The 19,820-nt window shown below is 66.6% G+C and overlaps 1 protein-coding gene across 2 annotated transcripts; it reads right to left on the reverse strand.

Annotated features, from left to right (window-relative positions):
- Nucleotides 1-2,950: 2,950 nt before the first annotated feature.
- Nucleotides 2,951-19,548, reverse strand: STAT3 (signal transducer and activator of transcription 3). Of its 2 annotated transcripts, none has more exons than XM_074849892.1 (24): nt 19,445-19,548; nt 12,495-12,641; nt 11,777-11,921; nt 11,559-11,657; nt 11,063-11,158; nt 10,897-10,978; nt 10,417-10,511; nt 10,069-10,220; nt 9,463-9,621; nt 9,253-9,345; nt 8,559-8,618; nt 8,247-8,276; nt 8,031-8,124; nt 7,899-7,946; nt 7,604-7,687; nt 7,410-7,508; nt 7,104-7,239; nt 6,843-6,895; nt 6,660-6,754; nt 6,236-6,375; nt 5,694-5,906; nt 5,437-5,479; nt 4,996-5,108; nt 2,951-4,909 (listed from the first exon to the last, which is right to left on the reverse strand). In XM_074849892.1, the coding sequence occupies exons 2-24, from the start codon at nt 12,620-12,622 to the stop codon at nt 4,854-4,856; spliced, it is 2,313 nt and encodes a 770-aa protein (XP_074705993.1). In that variant the 5' UTR covers nt 12,623-12,641; nt 19,445-19,548; the 3' UTR covers nt 2,951-4,853. The 2 variants fall into 2 exon arrangements, with proteins under 2 accessions (XP_074705993.1, XP_074705992.1); XM_074849891.1 differs by having other exon boundaries at nt 5,691-5,906.
- Nucleotides 19,549-19,820: the final 272 nt, after the last annotated feature.

Here is a 19,820-nt window from a genome sequence, read left to right on the forward strand (position 1 = left end):
GGACCCGTGCAGGAAAACAGGCAGGTTGTGTCCCCCCGGCATGGCAGCCGCTGGGGGGCTGGCAGATGGCGGCACTTGGGGGCCGTGCTGGAGCTCCGGGTCCGACCTCCGCCACACCTGGCAGCGGGCGCTGCCGCCGAGACCTTGCTTGGCTCAGCTCTGCTGCGTATTAAAGTTTGAGAGTGATGCAATATTTGACTGTTGTTTTACGAGCGTTGGGAGGCAGGGATGGTGCTTGGCTTGGGCAGTGATGGCTTGTGCTCTGCAGCTCAGCTCAAAGCTGCCCTCGACGAGGGCGTGACGAGGAGGAGGCTCAGACAGGTTTGGAGCGGAGCATCCCGCCGCCCGCTCCCTGTTCCACCTCACGACTGGACAGAGGCAGGACGAAGGAGGGGACCACACGCGTCTCCCCGGCTGCTGGGCCCGCGCTTCTGCTGCGCAATCTGAACCCGCCGTGGTCTGAAACGTGAGTGGCGGCTGCGATGGGCCGCGTGGGAGCCGCCGCGCTGCTGAGCTCGGGGCACGGCCGCCCCGCGCAGAGCCAGGGGAGCGGGGGGCTGGAACCTGCCGGGGCGGCTGAGCGGGAGGCTGGTGGTTTCCCCGCCTCGTTGGAGCTGCCGGGGTCATTGCGACAGCAGTCAGGGTGGGGGGTGCTCGGCGCAGCCACCCAGCCCTGGCTGCGGCCCCGCGTAGCCCCGTGCTCTCCCCACGGGACACCTCTGCCCCTCGGGCACCCCCCGGCATGGCCACAGTCCCACCGGTGGGCACTGCTACGGGGCACAGCCTGAACCGCGCAGCCAACACCGGCTCCCCGCAGAGCAGCTCAGTGCTGTGGGACTCCAGAGCCGCGTCCCTGCGGGGGGATCCTGCGCCCCTGGCAGGTCCCCGGCCGAGCCTGGGGGGTGTCTGCCTCCCACCCCCCCTTGCAGTCGCTTGGCCCCGGGGGCTGTAATCGCAGCTGTGCTGCGGCCTCTCTAATCCCTGTCTGTGGGTTTATCCCCAAGGAACCGTCGATATGGCACAGGCGGGACCCCGGGGCTCGGCCAGGCGGGCCCCCCAGGAGCCGGCAGCTCCCCCCATGCCGCCTGCTCTGGGGTCCTGCAGCGTGGGGCCGCCCCACACCCCTCCCGCAGGCGGCTGCGACCCAAGCGGCTTATCTGCACGTGGAAGCCCCTAATCCGATGGCAGGTTTGGCTCAGACACCGTCCCCGCTGCGTGGCGGGGGGGCGGCCACGGCCCCGGGAAGGAGCAGAGCCACCCCCTGACCTCCTTTCGGAGCCACAAACAGCCCCTGCTGCAGCACCCAGCCCGGGGAGAAACAGGGGGGCCCAGCCCCACGCAAACCGCAGCCCCCCAGGGAAGGCCTGGGGGGGGGGGGGATGACACAGGGTGGTGCCCCAGCTGCCCCCTGGTACCGCCAGGGTCCAGCCAGCCCCGCTGGCCCAGGGACCTTCCCCAGACACTTTGTCCTGCAGCAAATCCAGCCGCAGCACTCGCCCCCCGTCCTGCCAACGGGATCATTCACAGCCCCTGAGATCAGATCCGGGGCCAACAAACCCCTTTACTCAGGGGCTGGGTCCCCCCGGCTAAACCCAGGGAGTGGGGCAGGTTCCAACAGGGATGGAGGGGGGCGTGGGGGGGGCAGGGAGATAAGAAACCACCTATCAGCAGGAGTCGGGGGAGAGGATGCTGCGATCCTGACAGCAAAGGGTTGTGGCAACCCCCGGGTTTGCATATTGGTAAGAAAATTGCTTGTTCTGGGGTTTTCCAGCTCATCCTGCAGCTGGGAGAGGGGAGCTGGGAAGGGGCACAGAAGGAGAGGGGGGTCCCTGGGGCTGGGCCATGCTCCCCTGTGAGCCACCCACCCCTGCACCCCAGGGTGCTCGATCCCAGGCCTTGCCTGGGGTGCAAGAGAGGGTTTACCAGCTCGGGGCAGAGCCCGGTGTTGCTTTGACGGTGAAATGGAGGGTCCAGGGCAGGGTGGGGGGGCTGGTTCCAGCGCAGGGACACACAACGACCTCAGCCCTTGGCTGGAACGCGAGCAGGAGGCTCGGGGTGGAGGGAGAGCAGGGGAGGCTTCAGGGCCACGTCGAGCGCCCCGAGGTAGCCCAGCAGTGGGGGATTTACTGAGCATGACCTGCATGAAAATCCCCCGGCTAATCCCGCTCGGGCAGGGCAATAATCTCTTGCTCTCGGCCTCGTCAGAGCCCAAACCCTGCCCTGATCCTGCTGCTCCACAATGGTGCAGAGGTCCACGGGTGGCAAGTGCTGAGGGTGGGGATCCCGCAGGAGCCTACGGGCAGCACCTCCCTGGGGAGATGCACACACACAGACACACACACACACAGACACACACACACACAGACACACACACACACAGACACACACACACACAGACACACACACACACAGACACACACACACAGACACACACACCTCATCCTGCAGAGCCTGGGCCCGGCCACCCTCACCCGTCCCCACCAGGACAGGACAGGCCCAGGCTGCAGCCCCGTCCCGCTGGCAGCCCCCCCCACGCCCAGCGCAGGGCCCCGACCCCGGGGAACGTCACCCCCAGCCCCCGGGGAGCGGCACAGGGCTCCGGGCGCAGCCGCGTCCTCCCACGCTGGCGCAGGAGTTTCCTTGACGCAAGCGGAGGAGAGACCCGGGCGCTGCTCCGGGGGCAGAGAGACACCAGCCCCGGCTGCGGGGCGGCGATACCCCCGCAGCCCCCCCGCAGGGCCCTGCCCGCGGCGATAAGGCCCACGCGTGCGGGGCAGCGGCGCAGCCCAGGTGCAGGCACCCCACGGCGGGGGGGGGACGGGGGGGTTCGCACCGAGCAAACCGCAGCCCCGGCTCAGGGCCGGCGTTTCGCTGACGGAGGCCCCAGTTCCCGGAGCGGGGCCAGGCGGGCGCTGCCTGCAGACAGCTGAACTCACAGCCCCAGAGCACCTCGCTTCAGAGCCTTTATTTTGGAGAAGGTTAAAGCCTGTAGATACAGCAATAAAATATACAAAAAAATAAAATTTTTTACAGTATTGAATGCTGCCCAGGGCTACAGCGACTGCAGCTGGAGGCAGCTACACAGGAGCGTGGGGCAAGCGGCCCTCGGCCCCTCTGAGCACCTCCCAGCTTCCAAGGGCATTCCTGCCCCCCCTCCTGCCCACAGCCAGCCAGGGGGGCCGGCCCAGACCCCACAGCCCCCCCCCTTCTCCTGGGGACCCGAGCCCCTGCCCACGGGCTGCGACGGTGACAGTGCAGCCCAGGGCTGGGGGGACACCCCACGCTCGTTACCGGGCAGAACGGCCAGAGCCCCGTGCCGCGTCCAGCCTGTGCCCCAGCAGTCGCTGGTGCAGACGATGGAGGGTTTTTCCTCACCCAGGGCCAAACCAAGACCCGTCACAGACCTGCCAGGCCCGGGGCTGGTGCCCAGTGAGACGTTTCTTTGCTGGTGTTACCCACAGCCCCCGCACCCCGGGCCTGGCCGAGCACAGCACAACCCTCCTACCACAGACCCAGTAACACCAGATGCTGGGGGGGGGGGGGGGGGGGGGGGGGGGCAGCTCTCCCACTGCCTCTCCCTCCCCTTCCTTGCTCGTTGGTGTCTGCACGCCCACTGCAGGAAAAGGGCAGGAGGGCTCCCCCCTCTCGGAAAATACAGAACCACAACCAACCCCCCGGCAAGGAGACCTGCCCTCCACAACACCCACAGCTCTGCCCAGCACCGGCCAACAGTGGATTCCTCTCCCTGCACCATCCTGCTCCCTCCAGCTCTGGCCACCTCCTGCCTTAACAGCGACAGTCAACCTCCAGCAGAACCACCCTGCCGAGGAGCTGCACACCCACTGCCTGGGCCATCACAAGCCACACCAGAGGGAAAGGGCCAGGCCAGACCCCCCACTGCAGGTCACGCTGGATCCAGCAGCCCCCCATCCTCCCCCCCACATCCAGCGGGCCCAACCCTGCACAGCGAGGGCACCAGCCCGGCCCCAGGGCGAGCCACGGCTGGGGCAGCCTCTGGTTATAGCCAGGGCCCAAAACCGAGCCAAGGTGCAAGGGCCGCACGCTCACAAGCACGAGCTGGCGTTGGGACACATCACTGCCCTGCCCCAGGGCGGCCTTTGCACCGAGGGGAAGTCAGTGGTCCCAGCAGGAGCCCTGGGGCTGCTGGAGCCAGCCCCAGCTCTGTGCCCGCAGCAGGAAGTTGGTGGCAAGCGCAGGCGGCCACTGAAACTCCCAGCTCCCCGCAGAGCCCAGGCCGAGCCCAGGCCCAGCCCAGCCCTCGCGGGGCCCGTCCGCCTCCCAGCTCTGGCCATGAGCTGATCCCTGCGGCCAGAGGTGCAGAGAGGAGAGACCCCGTGAGCTCCGGGGGGGCTGCTGGGGCAGGAGCAGCGCAGACCCCCCCTCGCCCAGCGCATCAGGTGGCCCGTGGAGGCCAGGGGTGGCCGATCCCCTCAGGCGCCCGGAGGATCGTCCCGGGCTTTGCGACTCTGGCAGTCAGGAAAGCAGCTTTCAACAGCGGGCAGCACGACCGGGCTGCAGAAGCGTTTGTAAAAACTGAGGCTGCAATCGGAGGCTAATAGGCACTTGAATGAGCAAAACAATAATAAAAAACTGTTATGGAAGGAAATAGAAAAAGGTTCATCCCCCCTCCCCCCGAGAGATGAACGGCACCGCCCTGGGGACGGGGGTGGTCGTTTGGGTCAAACAAGGAATCGGTGGCGAGGAGCCCGGCCCCCAGCTCCTCCCGAGGAAGGGCCCCGCACAGCCGTGGCCGAGCAGGGTGAGCCTGGGGGAGCTCCTCGGAGGCGGGGGAGCCCGAGTCCTGGGGGCCCCGCGAGCGCCGGCAGAGCACCTCACATCGGGGAAGAAGCACACTCCTGCGTCAGCTCCATGTCGAAGGTCAGCGACTCTGGGGGGAGACACAGCCGGAGGTCACAGGGCTCGTGCGTGGGCACAGCCGGGAGCCCCCGGGGTGTCGTGTCCCACCAGACTCACCGAACTGCCCCCCGGCATTGGCCTCCGCCCCCTCGCTGTTGTTGCCAAACTGCATGAGCGAGTCCAGGGTGCGCGGGGACATGGGCAGGTCGATGGTGTTGCTGAAGGAGGTGCTGTGCGAGGGAGGAAGGGAAAAGCACTGAGACCTCTGGAGTCAGGGCCTGGCCAGAGCTCCCACACCCCCTCCCTGCCCCGACAGGCCCCAGGGCACGGCCCTGCCAGCCCCAAGGCTCTGCAGAGGAAAGAGGCCCCGGGAGGGGAGGGACGGGCCCGTGAGCTGGAGCCTGGCTCAGCCCCCACGGGCTCCCCCTGCCCAGGCTGGGAGCCCCACGGCACCCAGGCAGAGTCCAGGTGGCGGTGGGAAGGAACCGCCCCCCACCTGAGGCGTGGCCAAGCACACGCCCCCACCCAGCACCCACAGACACCCCCAGGAACACTCACGGGGTGACACAGATGAACTTGGTCTTCAGATAGGGAGCGGCACCTGCGGAGCAGCGAGCAGCCTCGTCACCAGCCGCCGGAGGAGGAACCCTGCTCCCCCCAGCCCCTGCGCAGCCCCCGCCGCCCGCAGCCCACGGGGACCCCGCGCTGGTCCCACGCTGTGCCTGTGCCCCAGTGGCAGCTCTTCCAGCAGCGCCGTCCCCGGAGCCTCCCCGTGACACCGGAGTCGTGCTGGAGCGCAGAAAGTCAACGACTACCTGAGTCGGTGGCCTCGGAGTGCTCCTGGCTCTCGGAGCGGCAGTACTTCCCGAACGCCTCCTCCTTGGGGATGTCGGGGTACAGGTACACCAGGGGTGACACCAGGATGTTGGTGGCATCCATGATCTTGTAGCCCATGATGATCTCCGCGAAGGACATGTTGTTCAGCTGCTGCTTGGTGTAAGGCTCCACGGACTGGATCTGGGTCTTCCCTGTACAAGGAGACTTTTGGCACAGGGCAAGACACCCCCGGGCAAAGGCGGGGCCGTCCTCTACCGCCCCAGGGACGAGATGGGCCGGGGCCGGGGCCGTGCTGGGCCTTGCGCGGCAGAACGGGACCTGCCCAGTGGTTCCAGTGCCCCACGGGCAGGGACAGGCAGGAGGCCGGGACCAGCAAAGGGCAGCCGGGCTCAAGGCGTTAAGCGAGGCAGAGGCCCCGTCAGGACAAGGACACAGAAGGGTCCGATCGGGGGCTCTGAGGCCCCAGGAACGGCGGCGGAGCGCAGCACCACGCCCCAGGCAGCGAGGGAGAGCGACGTACCGCTGATGTCCTTCTCCACCCACGTGAAGGTGATGCCGCCCTCCTTGCTGCTCTCGCTGAACCGCAGCAGGAAGGTTCCCGGGGGCTTGGTGCTCAGGATGGCTCGCTCCCGCTCCTTGCTGATGAACCCCATGATGTACCTGGGCAGCGGGAAGCGAGGGGGGGTCAGGACACAGGGGCCGCTCTCCCAGGACACAAACGCTGCCCGCTCTCTGCGCAGCAGCGGGACCTGGCCCGGCCACCGGTACAGCCACCGTCATTTTAAGGATTCCCAGGTTGTTTTCACTCCAAACCAGCCGCCAGGGCCTGGACAGAAAAAGCATCCCAGGAGAGCCCTGCTGCACCTTGGCAAGGCCCCCACCCCCTCAGGACAGGCCTCCTGGGACCCCTCCCAGGGCCCAGCCCAGCGCTGGCCCAGCCTCACCCTTCGTTCCACAGCGCCAGGATGTATTTTTTCACTAAGTCAATGATGTTGTCCAGCCAGACCCAGAAGGAGAAGCCTTTGCCAGCCATGTTCTCCTGAGGAAGAGGGCAGAGAGGCCGTGAGCATGGCTGGGAGGGAGGGAGCAGCCAAGGGAAGGCACTCGGTGAAGAGGGGGAGTTCTACCTTGCAGAACTTGGCCCAGGTGATCTGGCAGCCGGAGTAATTCACGCCTGGCCCTGGCAGAGAACAGGAGCATCAACATTTAGAGCTGTTCTTCCAAAGACACCATTTCCAGGGAGCAACCCAACATTTATAACATTTGGGAGAAAACCAAGCAACTGAAAGCGACAGCTCCCCTCCCAAACACCACGACAGTGCTCCTGCAGCGCACGCGCAGGCGGGGAGCCGACGGCAGGGACGGGCAGGACACCCCCGCCGCGTTACCTAGCAGTTTCTCTGCCAGCGTCGTCAGCTGCTCGATGCTGAGGCCGCGCTTCGTGGTGGAGGAGAACTGCCAGCTCAGCACCTCTGCCACCTGGTCCCAGGTCCCGATGGGGGGCTTGGTGAAGAAGTTCACGTTCTGCATGAGGGAAAACTGAGCCCTGAGCAGGACACGGCAACTGAAGCAGGGCCAGGTCCTGCCCCCAGGCCCCAGCTTCCCTCTCCCTGCCTGCAGCCTGCCTGCTGAGACCCCCGGGCCCCAAAGCCTGCACTGCTGCTCTGCCAGCTGCCCCCGGCGCCAGGCCCTACCTTGGGGTTGTTGGTCAGCATGTTGTACCACAGGATGGACGCCCAGGCGTTGGGCATCTGGCAGATGTTGGAGATGACCACCACGGGCAGCGAGTGGGTCTGCAAAGACAGGATGTGACCATGGGCTGGGACATATCCCAGGGCTCCTCTGCGCCCAGGCCCATGGCAGCGATGGGCAGGAACCCACAGCTCACCTCCAGGTCGATCTTCAGCCCCTGGTGATACACCTCTGTCTCGAAGGTGATGAGGTGCAGCTCCTCGGTGACGATCAGCGAGGCCTGGGGCGGAAGAGGACACTGTGAGCACGCAGGACACCTGCCCTTGGCCTGACACACGGCCATTGGGCCCAGCGCCGCTGTCAAGGGGCCAGAGGGTGCCTGCAGACACCCCATCTTGGGGCAGGGCTCCCGCTGGCCCTCGGGGCTCGGCTGCTCGACAGGGAGCGAGGTGGGGAGCAGAGCTGCTGGCAAAGGGCCCCCCAGCACTTACGTCGCAGTTGGCTCTGCCTCCGTTACCGCATCGCTGCTCCCGCAGGGTCTGCGGAGAGAAGGAGGCGGCTGGAGGAACACTGCGATGGCACACGGCCTTAACGGGAGCAGCCCAGGGGCTCCAGGTACCTACCAGGTGCTTGAACTCCGCTGAGAGGCTGCCGTTGTTCGACTCCTCCATGTTCATGACCTTGGTGTTTGTCCCCAGGATGTTAAACTTCCGGGACCTTGAAAGAGGAAAGGCAGAGAATGGCTGACAGGGCCCTCCCGGACAAACGTGCGGTAGGAGGTTTGCCAGGATTAAAAGCAGAAGCAAGGAAAAACCAAAACAACCAAATGTCGCACTTACCCCCGCAGTGCTGCAACATCCCCGGAGTCCCTAGGAAAGGGGAGACACCCTGTCACGGCCACGGCCGCCTGACCCTGGTGCAGACGAGCTGGTACGTGGGGCTGGCTGCATCACATCAAGTCCCATGGGCCCCCCAGGCTGTCCCCCCCCACCATGGGAATGAACCCTTGGCACCCAGCATCACCCTGCGCCCTCCCCTTCTGCTGGGGGTCACGCCGGCCCCGGGTGCAGGGACGAGCCCGACCCGACGGCAGCAGGAGCAGGTCCCACTCCAGTAACCCAGCGCCGCCAGGATCAGGGCGCAGGACTCACTTGTCAATGCAGACTTTAATTTTCAGCTGATAGTTCAGCTCTGGAAACTTGACCAACAACCTGCAAAGAGTCAGCAGACGCAGAGTGTGAGCGCGACACGGCCTGTGGCACAGCCCGCGGAGCAGCCGGACGGGCAGCACCACAGCTGGTGGGGACGCAGCGTCCCCCGCTCCTCTGGCAGCCCTGAGCCCGTTGGTGCTGGCTGCGCCACGCCGGCCCCGACCCTCCCACCGCGGCGCTGCCGACGCTCCCGCAGGGCTGGTTTTGGCCACTGGCTGCCCGCACCAGGCAGACACCCACCCTGAACGTGCCCCCCCCCCGCTGCTCCGTGGCCAGACGCTGCCACAAGCCAAGGGGCAACGGGAGCACAGCGGGAGGCGGCGCAGAAGCTCCCGGCAGAGGCCGGCGGGAACGCGGGGCAGCCGGGAGGCAGCTGGCCAGAGACGTGCCGACGCTTCCTGCCGCCCGCCCCCACAGCAGGATTTACCAGAACCCCGGGGCTGCCTCCGGGAACGCGGCAGAGCCCCGGCCAGCAGCTGCCATCCCTGCCCTGAGTCAGACGGGCGGCTCTCCAGCAGCGCCATCGCTCCCTCCCAGCACCAGCGCTCCCTGGGCAAGCCAGAGGCTGGATCGGCCCCGGCCCCTCCCTCGGCTCCCCCCGCTCGAGGCGCGATCGCGGGGGCCAGCGACCCACCTGACTTTGGTGGTGAACTGCACGCCAGTTTTGATGACGAGGGGCCGGTCGGGGTGCATGGGCATGCAGGGCTGCCTCTCCACGACGAAAGCGCTGTGGGGCGAAGGCGCGAGAGCCACGCTCAGCCCCCAGGCCGGGCCCGGCCCGCTCAGGACCCCCCGACACCCATGACCAGGGCACCGCCCGCAGCCCCCACCCAGCCCTCGGCACCTCTTCATCAGGTTCCTGAACAGCTCCACAATCCGCTCCTCCAGCATGGGCCGGTGCTGGACGATCGGGTCGCCCTTGTAGGACACTTTCTGCTGCAGTTCCTCCAACTTCTTGATCTGCTGCCGGGTCTGCAGCTGTGACTCGGCGAGAGAGGTGATCCTGGGGGACAGGGAGAGCCCAGGGTAGCGCTGGCCCGAGCCCCGTGCGGCCCCCGCCCGCAGCACCCTCCTCCTCCCTCGATTGTCCCAAACCAGCCCAGAACAGAACAGAACAGAACGTGTCTGTGGCTCCCGGCCCAGGGCGTTTTTCTAGGCCGTGCATTACAAAAGAAACACACCGGCGCCCAAGTTCTGCAGAGACACACCAGGAACAGGAACTTCTCACAGCAGCCTCAAAATCCCCGGGGCCTGGGGCTAAACCATTCCAGCACTAGTGCCCACTGGGGAGGATCAGCCTGACGAGTGGATTACATTTATGCTACATTTACGCTCGCAGGCATCAAAAGCCCCTTTGCAGGGATGTTTCCAGAAGCAAAGAGCTCATTTCCACTGCAGGTGTCTGAAAGCCACCTCTGCCGTGGCTGATCCCACCCCAGCCAGCTCCTACCAGTTCTCGAGCCGGTCTAAGCAGATATTTGGGGGGCCGCCAATGCAGGCGATCTGCTGCCGTCTCTTCCAGTCTGCCAGCTCCTCATCCGCCAGCATCTTCTGCACATACTCCATGGCTGACAACAGTCCAGCCAGCTCGCTCACAATCCCCTGTCAGAAAAGAAAGCAGAACCTTCAACACCCTCCGGCTCCCTCAAGATCTGCAAGTTTCGTATTCACAAACAGGAAAGAAGTGGCCCAGGCCCGTTCCCAGGCTGCTCTGGCCATAAGGCAGCACCGAGCTCACAGCCCAGGAAACGGGCAGCGCCGCAGCCCGGGGGCACCCCAGCGCAGCTGCACAACGTACCCTCCGCATTTGGTCCAGCGCCGTGAGCATCTGTTCCAGCTGCTGCATCTTCTGCCGGGTCACGGACTGATTGTTCCCGTTCAGATCCTGCATGTCTGTGCAGAGGTGAGAGCGCTTCAGCCGCGCACACGGGCTCCTCCCACACAAACAAAAGACTTCCACGCCACGGAGCGGGCGCCCTGGGCAGCCTTCAGCAGCTCAGCAGGGATCTGCACAGCCCCTGAGCACCTTGCTGCCCTTCCCGCTATCACCTCCCCACGCCGTTTCTTTACTGGCAGGCAGAGCTCTGGTTCAGCTCCCCCGGAGGCAGCGTCAGGGGCAGAAACAAAAGAAAAGGTTTCTCCAAGTGCCAGGCAAACACCCTGAGCCCAAGCCACCCTTCTGGGAGAAGCGGCACCGGGAGGGCTGGAACACGCCCTCCAGCAAGTTTCCTTGCAGGAACACACTTTGGTTTGCCAGGTGCTAATGAGCTTCCATTACCTCCTTGGCTTTTCAAAGTCTTGTAGTTAAAATCAAAGTCATCCTGGAGATTCTCCACCACTTTCATCTTCTGCTCCAGATCCTGCGAGGCAAGAGATGCAGATTTATTCAAAGCACTAAGTCACCGAGGTGGGGAAAGGAGGAGGTGCCAAGGGAGCACACGTACCTGCACCCTCTTCCTCACGTCCTGCAGATGCTGCTCCAGCATCTGCTGCTTTTCCGTCACTACGGCTGCTGTCGGATGCGTTGCCTGTCCCCCTTGCTGCAGAGGGGACACGGAGGGTGTCAGAGCAGGGCCATGACCCAGGGACACTCCCCTGCCAGCCTGAGGTTTGGCAGGAAGGGTCTTCACCCCCCTCACTAACAAAAGCCAGAGCAGCCGCTGCTCGCTGGCAGCACTAGCCCGGGGGCTGCACGGCAAGGCGCGGGGCTCGCCCCACACCAGCGGTGAGAGGGGAGCGGGACGCACGCGGCCAACGGCCGCCCCGGCACAAAGCGCCCGGGCTGCATCCTGGCGGGAAGCAGAAGTTATCGGCCCCCGCAGCCGGGCGTCCCCCAGCACAGCGCAGCTATCGTCACCGCAGGAAGCGAGTGGGGAGCTTCGGCCTGCGGCTCCAGCCCCGGGTGGTGGGACGGGGGCCCAGGACAGCCGAGCCACTGACCTGGGCTGCGGTGGCAGCCGTCTGGAGCAGCCGGGACTCCTCCCACAGGCAGCGAGCCACGATGCGTGCTATTTCCATCGGCTTCTCCAGGTATCTGCTCTGTAAAAGGTTCAAACCCCGGGGTTAGCAGGCACAGCCTAACTCCTGGGATCACCCTTCAGTGCTGCCGAGGAAGCGTCGCGCTCCCACAGGCTCCCCCCGTGCCTCCCCCCGCTCACCTGCAGGAACTGCTTGATGCGCCGCAGGTTGTGCTGGTACAGGACGTTGGACTCCTGCAGGAACCGGCTGTACTGCTGGTCGATCTCCCCGAGCAGGTTGTGGAACACCAGCGTGGCGTGCGACTCCTTGCTGGCAGCGTACGCCCTGCGTGTGGGGGGGCAGAGGCCTGGGCACCCGGCACAGGGGACAGGGCAAGGCAGCGCGAAAGGCAGCGCTGCAGGCAGGGCGGCTCTGCCCACGCCCACCGTCCCCCGTGCAATGTCACTCCCCTGCCACCTTCCTAAGCTGCACCAGAGCAGGCCTGACTGGCTTCACGCCAATAAACCGAGCCTTTGGGTTGTGCCCGCAAGGGCGACAGGGAGGTTTTGGACTCAGGCTTAAACTCTGGTCTTAAGCCAGGCAGACAGCGCACGCGAGCGCCTCACCAGTCCCACGTGCTCTCTGGGCAGGATCCTGGGATCAGTCTCTGTGTCAACCTCATCCACAGCAGAGCCTGGACGGGGACGCCTCTGCTTTGGAGCTCCCCCTCCCCTGGTCCGGGGTCTGACACCGTGTGCGCCGAGTCCCGCTCCCCCTCGGGGAGGGAGACCAGTCCCACCAGTCAAGAGCCCAGGGAACGCAGCAGAGCTCCTGCAGACCACCCCCATCCTGGCTGCTGCCACCCGAGGGTGGGTGTCCCGAGCAAAGTCCCCAGGTCGGTGTTTCGCAAGGCCTTACCAGTCCTGGCTCTCGATCCACGGGGCCAGGAACTGCCGCAGCTCCATGGGAAAGCTGTCGCTGTAGAGCTGGTGGAGCTGCTCCAGGTACCGCGTGTCGAGCTGCTGCAGCTGGTTCCACTGCGCCATCCTGGCCAGCTCCGGGGACCTGGGGGACACATACACGTGCTGCTCGGAGCTGGCGCCCGGGACCCCCCAGGCTCCCTCCCGCCAGCCGGTCGGCAGGGCCCAGCCACGACCGCTGCTCCCTTCTGGGGAGGGCTGAGGGGCCAGAACCGGAGACAGCCGGGGCACGGCGAGCCCAGGGCACACAGCTCGGTGGGGGCTGGCGCGGGCAAGGGCTGGGCAGTGCCCGTCCCTCTGAGGGCAGCACAGGGCCAGGGCAGCGGCTGCGGGACAGCTCTGGGCCCATGACACCGCAGAGATCCGACGCACCCTGAGGGGTGAGCCTAGGCCCAGTGTCCCTGCGGAGCTGATCCCGTGTCCAGGAGCTGGTTCCTTTTCAGCAAAACCCGCCCTGGGCCGGCAGCCAGGGGACCAGCTCAAGGAGCCTTGGGACCAGCACCGGTTTGTGCCTCCAGGCTGGGCTCTGGCAAGGGCAGGTGCCGCTGCCATCACCCCAGGGCAGACCTGGGTCAAGGGAAGGCGGAACCACAGACCGAAACCGCATCGTTAGTGCGGGACTAACGTCACGCACGCCCGGGGGAGGAGAGGGAAGGAACCAGCCTGGCTGCGAGGGGAAAAGCCCTTTTCACACCCACTGACATCTGCGCCCCGGCAGCGCAGGACGCAGCCGCGCAGCCTCGCCTGTCTGCAGGGTGAGCGGCAAAGCAGCCGGAGAACCAAAAAGCGAGGGCCCAGCAGCACCGCTCCCTCCCGGGAGGTAACTCGAAATCCAGCCAAAGGCGAGTGCGAAAAGCAGCTTCAGCCCCAGCCCAGCCTGCCCCTGCCCTGCCTGGGCGAGCTTCCCCGGGAGGGTGGCAGCAGAAAGGTTTCACTCCAGCTGTCCCAGCTGCGAGGCTGAATAAAGGCCAGATTCTGACTCATTCTCTTTTCACCACGTCATGGAATTAATCTAAAACATCTGAGATCAGAAGAGCAGAGCTGGCGCTGGCAGTCGGTAGCCATTTGCACGGTAACTCCTGAGCGCAGCAGGCAGGCCGAGCTCAGCTGAGCCTTGCCCAGCCCTGCGGCTCTCCCAGCCCACACAGCCCGAGGGCTCGGGGAGGCTCAACCCCAGCAGGTCGGTTCAGACGCAGCCGCTCTCACACACCCAGACGGGCAGGAGGGAGGGCAGGGAGCCTCGCTTCGCCCTGCTCCTCACCGCAGGGTCAGACCGGGGTTACAAGTTACGCCGCAGGCAGCTCCTACCACCACCCAGCCCCGCGGAGCTGCGCAGGAGCTCCCCGAGCGCAGGGGACACGGCTTTGGGCTCGGCTCAGGAGTTCAGCTGCCGTCTGCCCGGCTGCAGCCCGGCGAGCGCTGAGCTTCCCCGCAGGAGAGCTCCCAAGCGCCGGCCTTCGGCCAAACATTCTCCAGAGAGAGGCACCGTTTCCCAAAGCTTTCCTACCTTCGTGCCACGGGGGGAAAGGGGGGTCTCGGGCACGTAGGTCACCAAGCAACAGGTACAAGGCTTTAGTCTGGGGCCAAAGCCTTCCAGGCGCCTGCAGCCTGGCTCTGCTCCGGGAGGCAGGGAAGGAGCTGCAGCGCTTACAGTCAGCGCAGAAGGCGGAGACTGCCAGGAAACAACAGAAACAAGGAAGGAGCAATTTTCGAGTTAGCAACTTGTGTATCGATGGAAATCAAACTAACGCTAACGAGGGGACGGCGGGGAGCGGGGCGCAGAGCCGGCCTGACACCGACAGAAAGGCACTTCCCTGCTGTTTGCTCTTCCCAAAGGTCACCGCAGCGAGCGACGTGCCGGCCAGGCCAGCAGCCAGGCCAGCGGCCCAGCCAGGGCCACAGGAGCAGGGCACAGGCGTGGGGGCCAGCACCGGCCACGAGTCCCAGGCTGGCCCAGGGCTCGGCGTGAGTCAGGGCACCGCGCCCCATCGCACAGGAAATCCCAGCACCAGGAGGTGCGAGGGGCTCAGCGAGGAGGCGGGGGGAGGAAGGCTGCGCTGCCTCTCCAGACGGGATCTATCCCCCTGCGGCAGACCAGGCGGCTCGGCCCTGGGCCCCAGGACAGGCTGGAAGCAGGCGAAGACTCGATGGCCAGGCCAGAGCGAGCGCGGCGGCTGCGCGCGGGAGCCAGGCAGGCTTTCGTTAGCCAGGACGGGTATTGGCGAGGCCGCGAGGGCAAGAGTCCCCTGGGTACACGGCAGCAACGGGCAGGAGTTCTGAACCTTGCCGGGAGCACAGAGCTGGTTCCAGCAGCACCAGAGGGCTCCACAGGCACCCTGCCACCGCCTGCAGCTGCCCACCCCCAGGCCCCCCCCAGCTCCTCGAGGAGGGGCTGTGCAGCACGGAGCTGGGTTTCACTGGCAGCTTCTCCACGGTGGGCCCGCGTATCCGATCGCTGCCACCTGACGCTTCCAGCATCACGGTACGTCGTGCTCTTCTGATCTTTGCTGCATGTGACACTCTCCCCATTTTCCTGGATGTTTTTTGTAAGAGGAGAGGAAAGGGGGAATGTCCTGTCGTGGACTGAGACACAGGGAGAGGACAGGCACTGGTGCTTGACGTGGAGTTAAAGAGTTTTTTAGAACTTCCCAGCATCGAACAGCCCCAAAGACAGGAGCAACATCCGCAGGACATTAACCTTGAACAGGAACCCTCTGGTGCAATCCTCAGAGAAGACCACGTGAAGCAAGCCTGTTTCCAGTGGAGCAATAGTGAGAGGGAGGAGAGACCCTGCCCCACACGGAGCCTGTAAACAGCAGCTGCTCCTTCAGCCCTGGAGCAAGACCTGGCTTGATGCGACAGGGCCCAGAACTTTTGCTTTCTGCAACTGCAGATCGAGAAAGGCTGGACCACGAGCCACAGCTCACGCTGCGTACTGGGCATCACATCAAAGCCCCCAGTTTGCAGTGGATTCAGCTCTTTGCCAGCCGCTTGTCCAGCTGCAGCAGCACATGGAGCACTCCCCCTTCTAATGTGGTGCTGCGGCTGCTACAACAGCGTGAACCGTACGGTGCTGCTCCTGGGGGAAAACCCCAACAAATCTATGGGCCGGGCAAGAGCTGAAACCCTACCAGAGTCCCCTGTCTGCCGGTGAGCTCGGCCACCCCACATCCTCCTGCACCCCCGCGCACGGGGGTCTTCACCAGCGCGTCCGGAAGCGGCAGCCGCTGCCCCAGCCCCGAGCCGGGAGCCGAGGGCCGGTGCTGCTGCAGCACCACCCTCACGCGGGGGCCAGCCCCCCGGCAGCCCCCCGGCAGCGCCCGGTGCCAAGTGGCTCATGAACAGACTTGCCCCTGTCAGGCTGCAGCAGCTGAACCAGAAGCCACTTCACTGGCCCCTGGCCCAAGAAGAGCTTCCACAAGAAAGTCACAATCTGGGTCTTCCAGGGCGGTACCAGGCCCCCAAGCCGCAGAGCGCCGAAAGGCCAAAAGCAAAGCCCCAGGGCTGCGGCGCAGCACTTGGACGGGAACCAGCCACTTCTCGCTGCCACAAATAGCGTCAGGACGAGCCACCGTGGCAGCCCGGGCTCCTGCTCCAGCGCAGGATCCTCCCCGCCGCAGCGCATGCTCCGCAGCCGCAGGAAGCAGCGCCCCGCGCGGGCCCCAGCACCGCACACGTCGTACGATCCCTGAACTACGGAACTAGCGAGACAGGGGCTGCTGCGTCTCTCCCCACCAGCAGCATCTCCTCGCCAGGCGAGCGGCCGAGGGAGCAAAGGAGCCGCCGCAGAGCACACGCAGGGGACAGAAGAACTAGGGCAGGCTCATCCCACGTGGGATGGCCGCTGCCTGCAGCCAGCCTGGGGCAGGACACGGCCGCTGCCCCCAGCTCTCACCTCGAGGGATCCCTCAGCAGTCGCGGCGGATCACGCTGAGTTTTTACAGTCCCCAGCTCAGCCAGAGCCTGACCCAGCAAACCCTCCCCAGGCAGGGGGCTGGGAAGAGCCTCGAGACGGGCTCTGCTGTAACATGGGCTCACGCCAACGGCGACAGCTCGGCGACAGCGGGTGACAGGAGGGCACGCGGCCAGGGAGGGGACCCTGTGACAGCGGCTGCCCAGCCCACTGTCGAGTCAGGGGAGGATGTGGGACAGCAGGACGGGCTGGGAGCAGGAAGCGGTCAGGACGCAGCCAACAGCCTCCTCTCGCTCCCAGGGGGCTGAGAGGAGACGCTGTCACCGAGCTGCAGCTCCTCCAGCACCAGCAGAAAGCAGCCAGGCAGCCCGAGGTGCCGACCGTGGCGCAGGGAAAGGCTCCGTGATGCTCCTCACTGTCAGTCACCAGCGTTAGGGAAGCTCTGGTGCCGTCAGCCCCAAAACTCCACGCAGGAGCCTCTCCCCAGCCAGCCCTGCCCCCGGGAAGCCTCCCTTGACGGGGTTTACAGATCTGAGGGCTGAACCTTTCCGATTCCGCCAGGCTTGCCCGTCTCTGCGGTTTGCCTCTCCTCCCGTCTCTGGAACGGAGCCAGGGAGCAACCGACATGGCCCAGGCCAAGCACGGCATGATGCAAGCCCAGGGGTAAACACGGTGTCCAGAGCTCAGAGTGAAGGTGCTAAAAGTAGCTCGAGCACTAAAGTTCATCTTTCTTTAGCTCCCCTGCGAGGGCAGAGCACGAGCGCTGGGCCCGTGGCACTGGCAGCTTGGGACAGCTCTGCACGCTCCAGCAGCCTCGTTCAAAACAGGCTGCAGCCCTGGGAGCAACCCCACAGCGGCTCCCATCTGCCTTCCCGCTTCTGGGACACACCTGGAACACCCCCCGCCTGCACCCCCACAACGAGCAACGACCTCCACAAGCACCCCGGCTCACCAGAGAGGGCCGGGAAAGGACGGCAGCACTCCTCGTCCCGCAGTGCCACGAGCAGGGGGACGCTCAGTCACCCCCAGCGCTGCCAGGTCACCGTAACGGCCGTCACCGCAGCAGCGCCGCGACAGGCGCCACCGACAACTCTTCACCCGAGCCCCCCCTCTCCAACAACAGCGCCTCGCTGCCCCCGCTTCCACGCAACCATCCACAGGCTGATGAAAAACTGTTCTTCTCCAACAAAGCGGCTAATTACTCCAGGCAAACACAAGAGCAAGTTTTGAAAAGGCTATTAGGAGAACTTGGCTCCGCTCCTCTGGAGCGCTTTCAAAGCCAGCCCGGGAGGTGGAAAAATCGGAGCAGCGACACAGAGATCTGTGAAAGGAGAAGAGGGTGACGGCGCAGGGCAGAGGGAGGCTCTGGGTGACCTCACAGCCACAGCACCGCGTCCCCTGACCAACCCACAGGCCGCAGCTGCCTGTTCCTCATCGCAGCTCAGCAGCTCTCCAGGGTCCACCCCAACACGTAACTCCTGCTGCAGGAGCAGCAAGTGACACCGTGACACCGTCCCCGTGCCCCGGCGCAGAGGATGCCCAGCCACACGCCCCACCGGTCCTCCGCCGCCGCTCCAGCGCCTCCGACAGATCCACAGCAGAAGAGGCTGCACCGAGGCGTGACGGGACCTCGAGGGTGGGAACAGGGTCAACGGTCCCGACACACACACACAGGCCGGGCCAGCGCCCTGCGGATCAGGAGGGACCTTCTCTGGAGCCCACCCGCCCCGCTCCGCCCGCACGGCGGCTCCGGCTGTGCCCCTCCGAGAGGCGCGCGGGGTGTGCGCAGGCAGCCCGTGGCACAGCGGCGGGCAGCCGACGGGCAGAGCGGGGCCCGGCAGCAGGCAGGAGCGGCGGGCAGAGCTGTCAGTCCCCGCAGAGCGCCCGGGCAGCCCGGCCGCGCGGCTCAAGCGTTCACCCAAGGGGCACCACACAACGGCTCTGCTCCGCACCCGCTCCTCAGCCACCCGGCGTGGCACCCGCCGCCGGGGATCCCCCCAAAGCCTGGCCCGGGCGAGACACTGCCCAGCGGGGCTGGGGGAAGCCGCAGCCCTGAGCTCCGAGCCTCACCCTGCCCAGGGCAGGACCCTCCGTTAGTCCTTCCCTGACCAGCCAGTTCATGAGCGTGAGAATTCCAGCGCCAGGCCGGGCCGCACCTGTCCTAAACCCTGGCTCAGGCAATCCCGAGTCTGCGCCCAAGGGCCGCCCTACAGCGAGACCCCCAAAGCGCACGGGCCGCGCCAGAGCCCCCCGCCCTGCTGAGCCCCCGCCGGGCCCCGCCGAGCCGACGCTTCTCCCCTCTCCGAGAAGCCCGTTCAGGCTTTGGCCCCGCTGTGGCTCCGCGCGGTGTAAACGCGCTTCACCGACAGACCCGGCTCCGCGTCGGTGCCTGGGGACACGGACCCGGCGTCCAGCGCCCGGAGCTCCGGGTCTGCCGGGGAAGGGCTCGCTCCGCGCTGCTGGGAACTGCGGGAAGGAAAGAAATCCCATTACTGCAGGGCCAGGGGATTAGGTTAATTAATACCTCTCTAATTACCGCTCCCCGGGAGCGCGGGGGCTGCCCTCACCTGCTGCCGGGCACCCGCTCCCGGCGGCACCGAGCTCGGCCCCGCCGCCGGGACAGGCCGCAACCCGGAGCGAGCCGCCGCCTCCCAGCAAAAGCGAAACCGCCGGCCCCGGCGGCAGCGCCGGGCCCCGCACCGCCGGAGGAGGCTCCCGGGAAAGGCCCCGGCCCCGGACACCCGACGGGCCGGAGGCGCTGCGGGAGCGAGTCCCACCCCGGGCGGGGGCCGCGGCAGCCGTGCCCGCCCCCGCCCGCTCCCGGCCCAGCCCCAAGCCCGCTCCGGGGGACGCCGGCGCCCCCGGGGCCCTGACACCCGGCTCCCCGGTGCCAACCGGCCCCCGGGGCCCAGCACCAACGGGCGCGGGCACCCGGCACCGCCGCGGCCCGTCCCCGGCGCCCCGCGCGCGCTCACCGGCGGTCCCGGGCGGGGCGGGGCAGCGGCTCCCGGTGCCGGCGACGATCGCGTCCGGACCCTGCCCGAGTGACGAGAAACCTGCTGCCCGCCCGGCCCCGCCCCCCGCCGCGTCACGCCCGGCGCGGCCAATGGCGACGCGGCGTTGCCGCCGCCCCGCGAGGGACGGGGCCCTGGCGGCCAATCGGCGCGGCCTGCGCGCGGCTCGCGGCGGCGGGGGGGCTGCCCCAGCCCGTCTGTTCCCGGACGGCGCCGCCTCCCGCCGCGGGGCGGCGCTGGGGAGGGGGCGGTGCGGGGCGGCGCGGCGGGGGGGGCGGCGGCTGCCGGGAACGGCCGTGCGGGAAACCCGGCTGAGTTCCGGGCAGCGCCGTGACGT

This window comes from Strix aluco, chromosome 24 (genome assembly GCF_031877795.1).
Source record: "Strix aluco isolate bStrAlu1 chromosome 24, bStrAlu1.hap1, whole genome shotgun sequence".
NCBI lineage: Eukaryota > Metazoa > Chordata > Aves > Strigiformes > Strigidae > Strix > Strix aluco.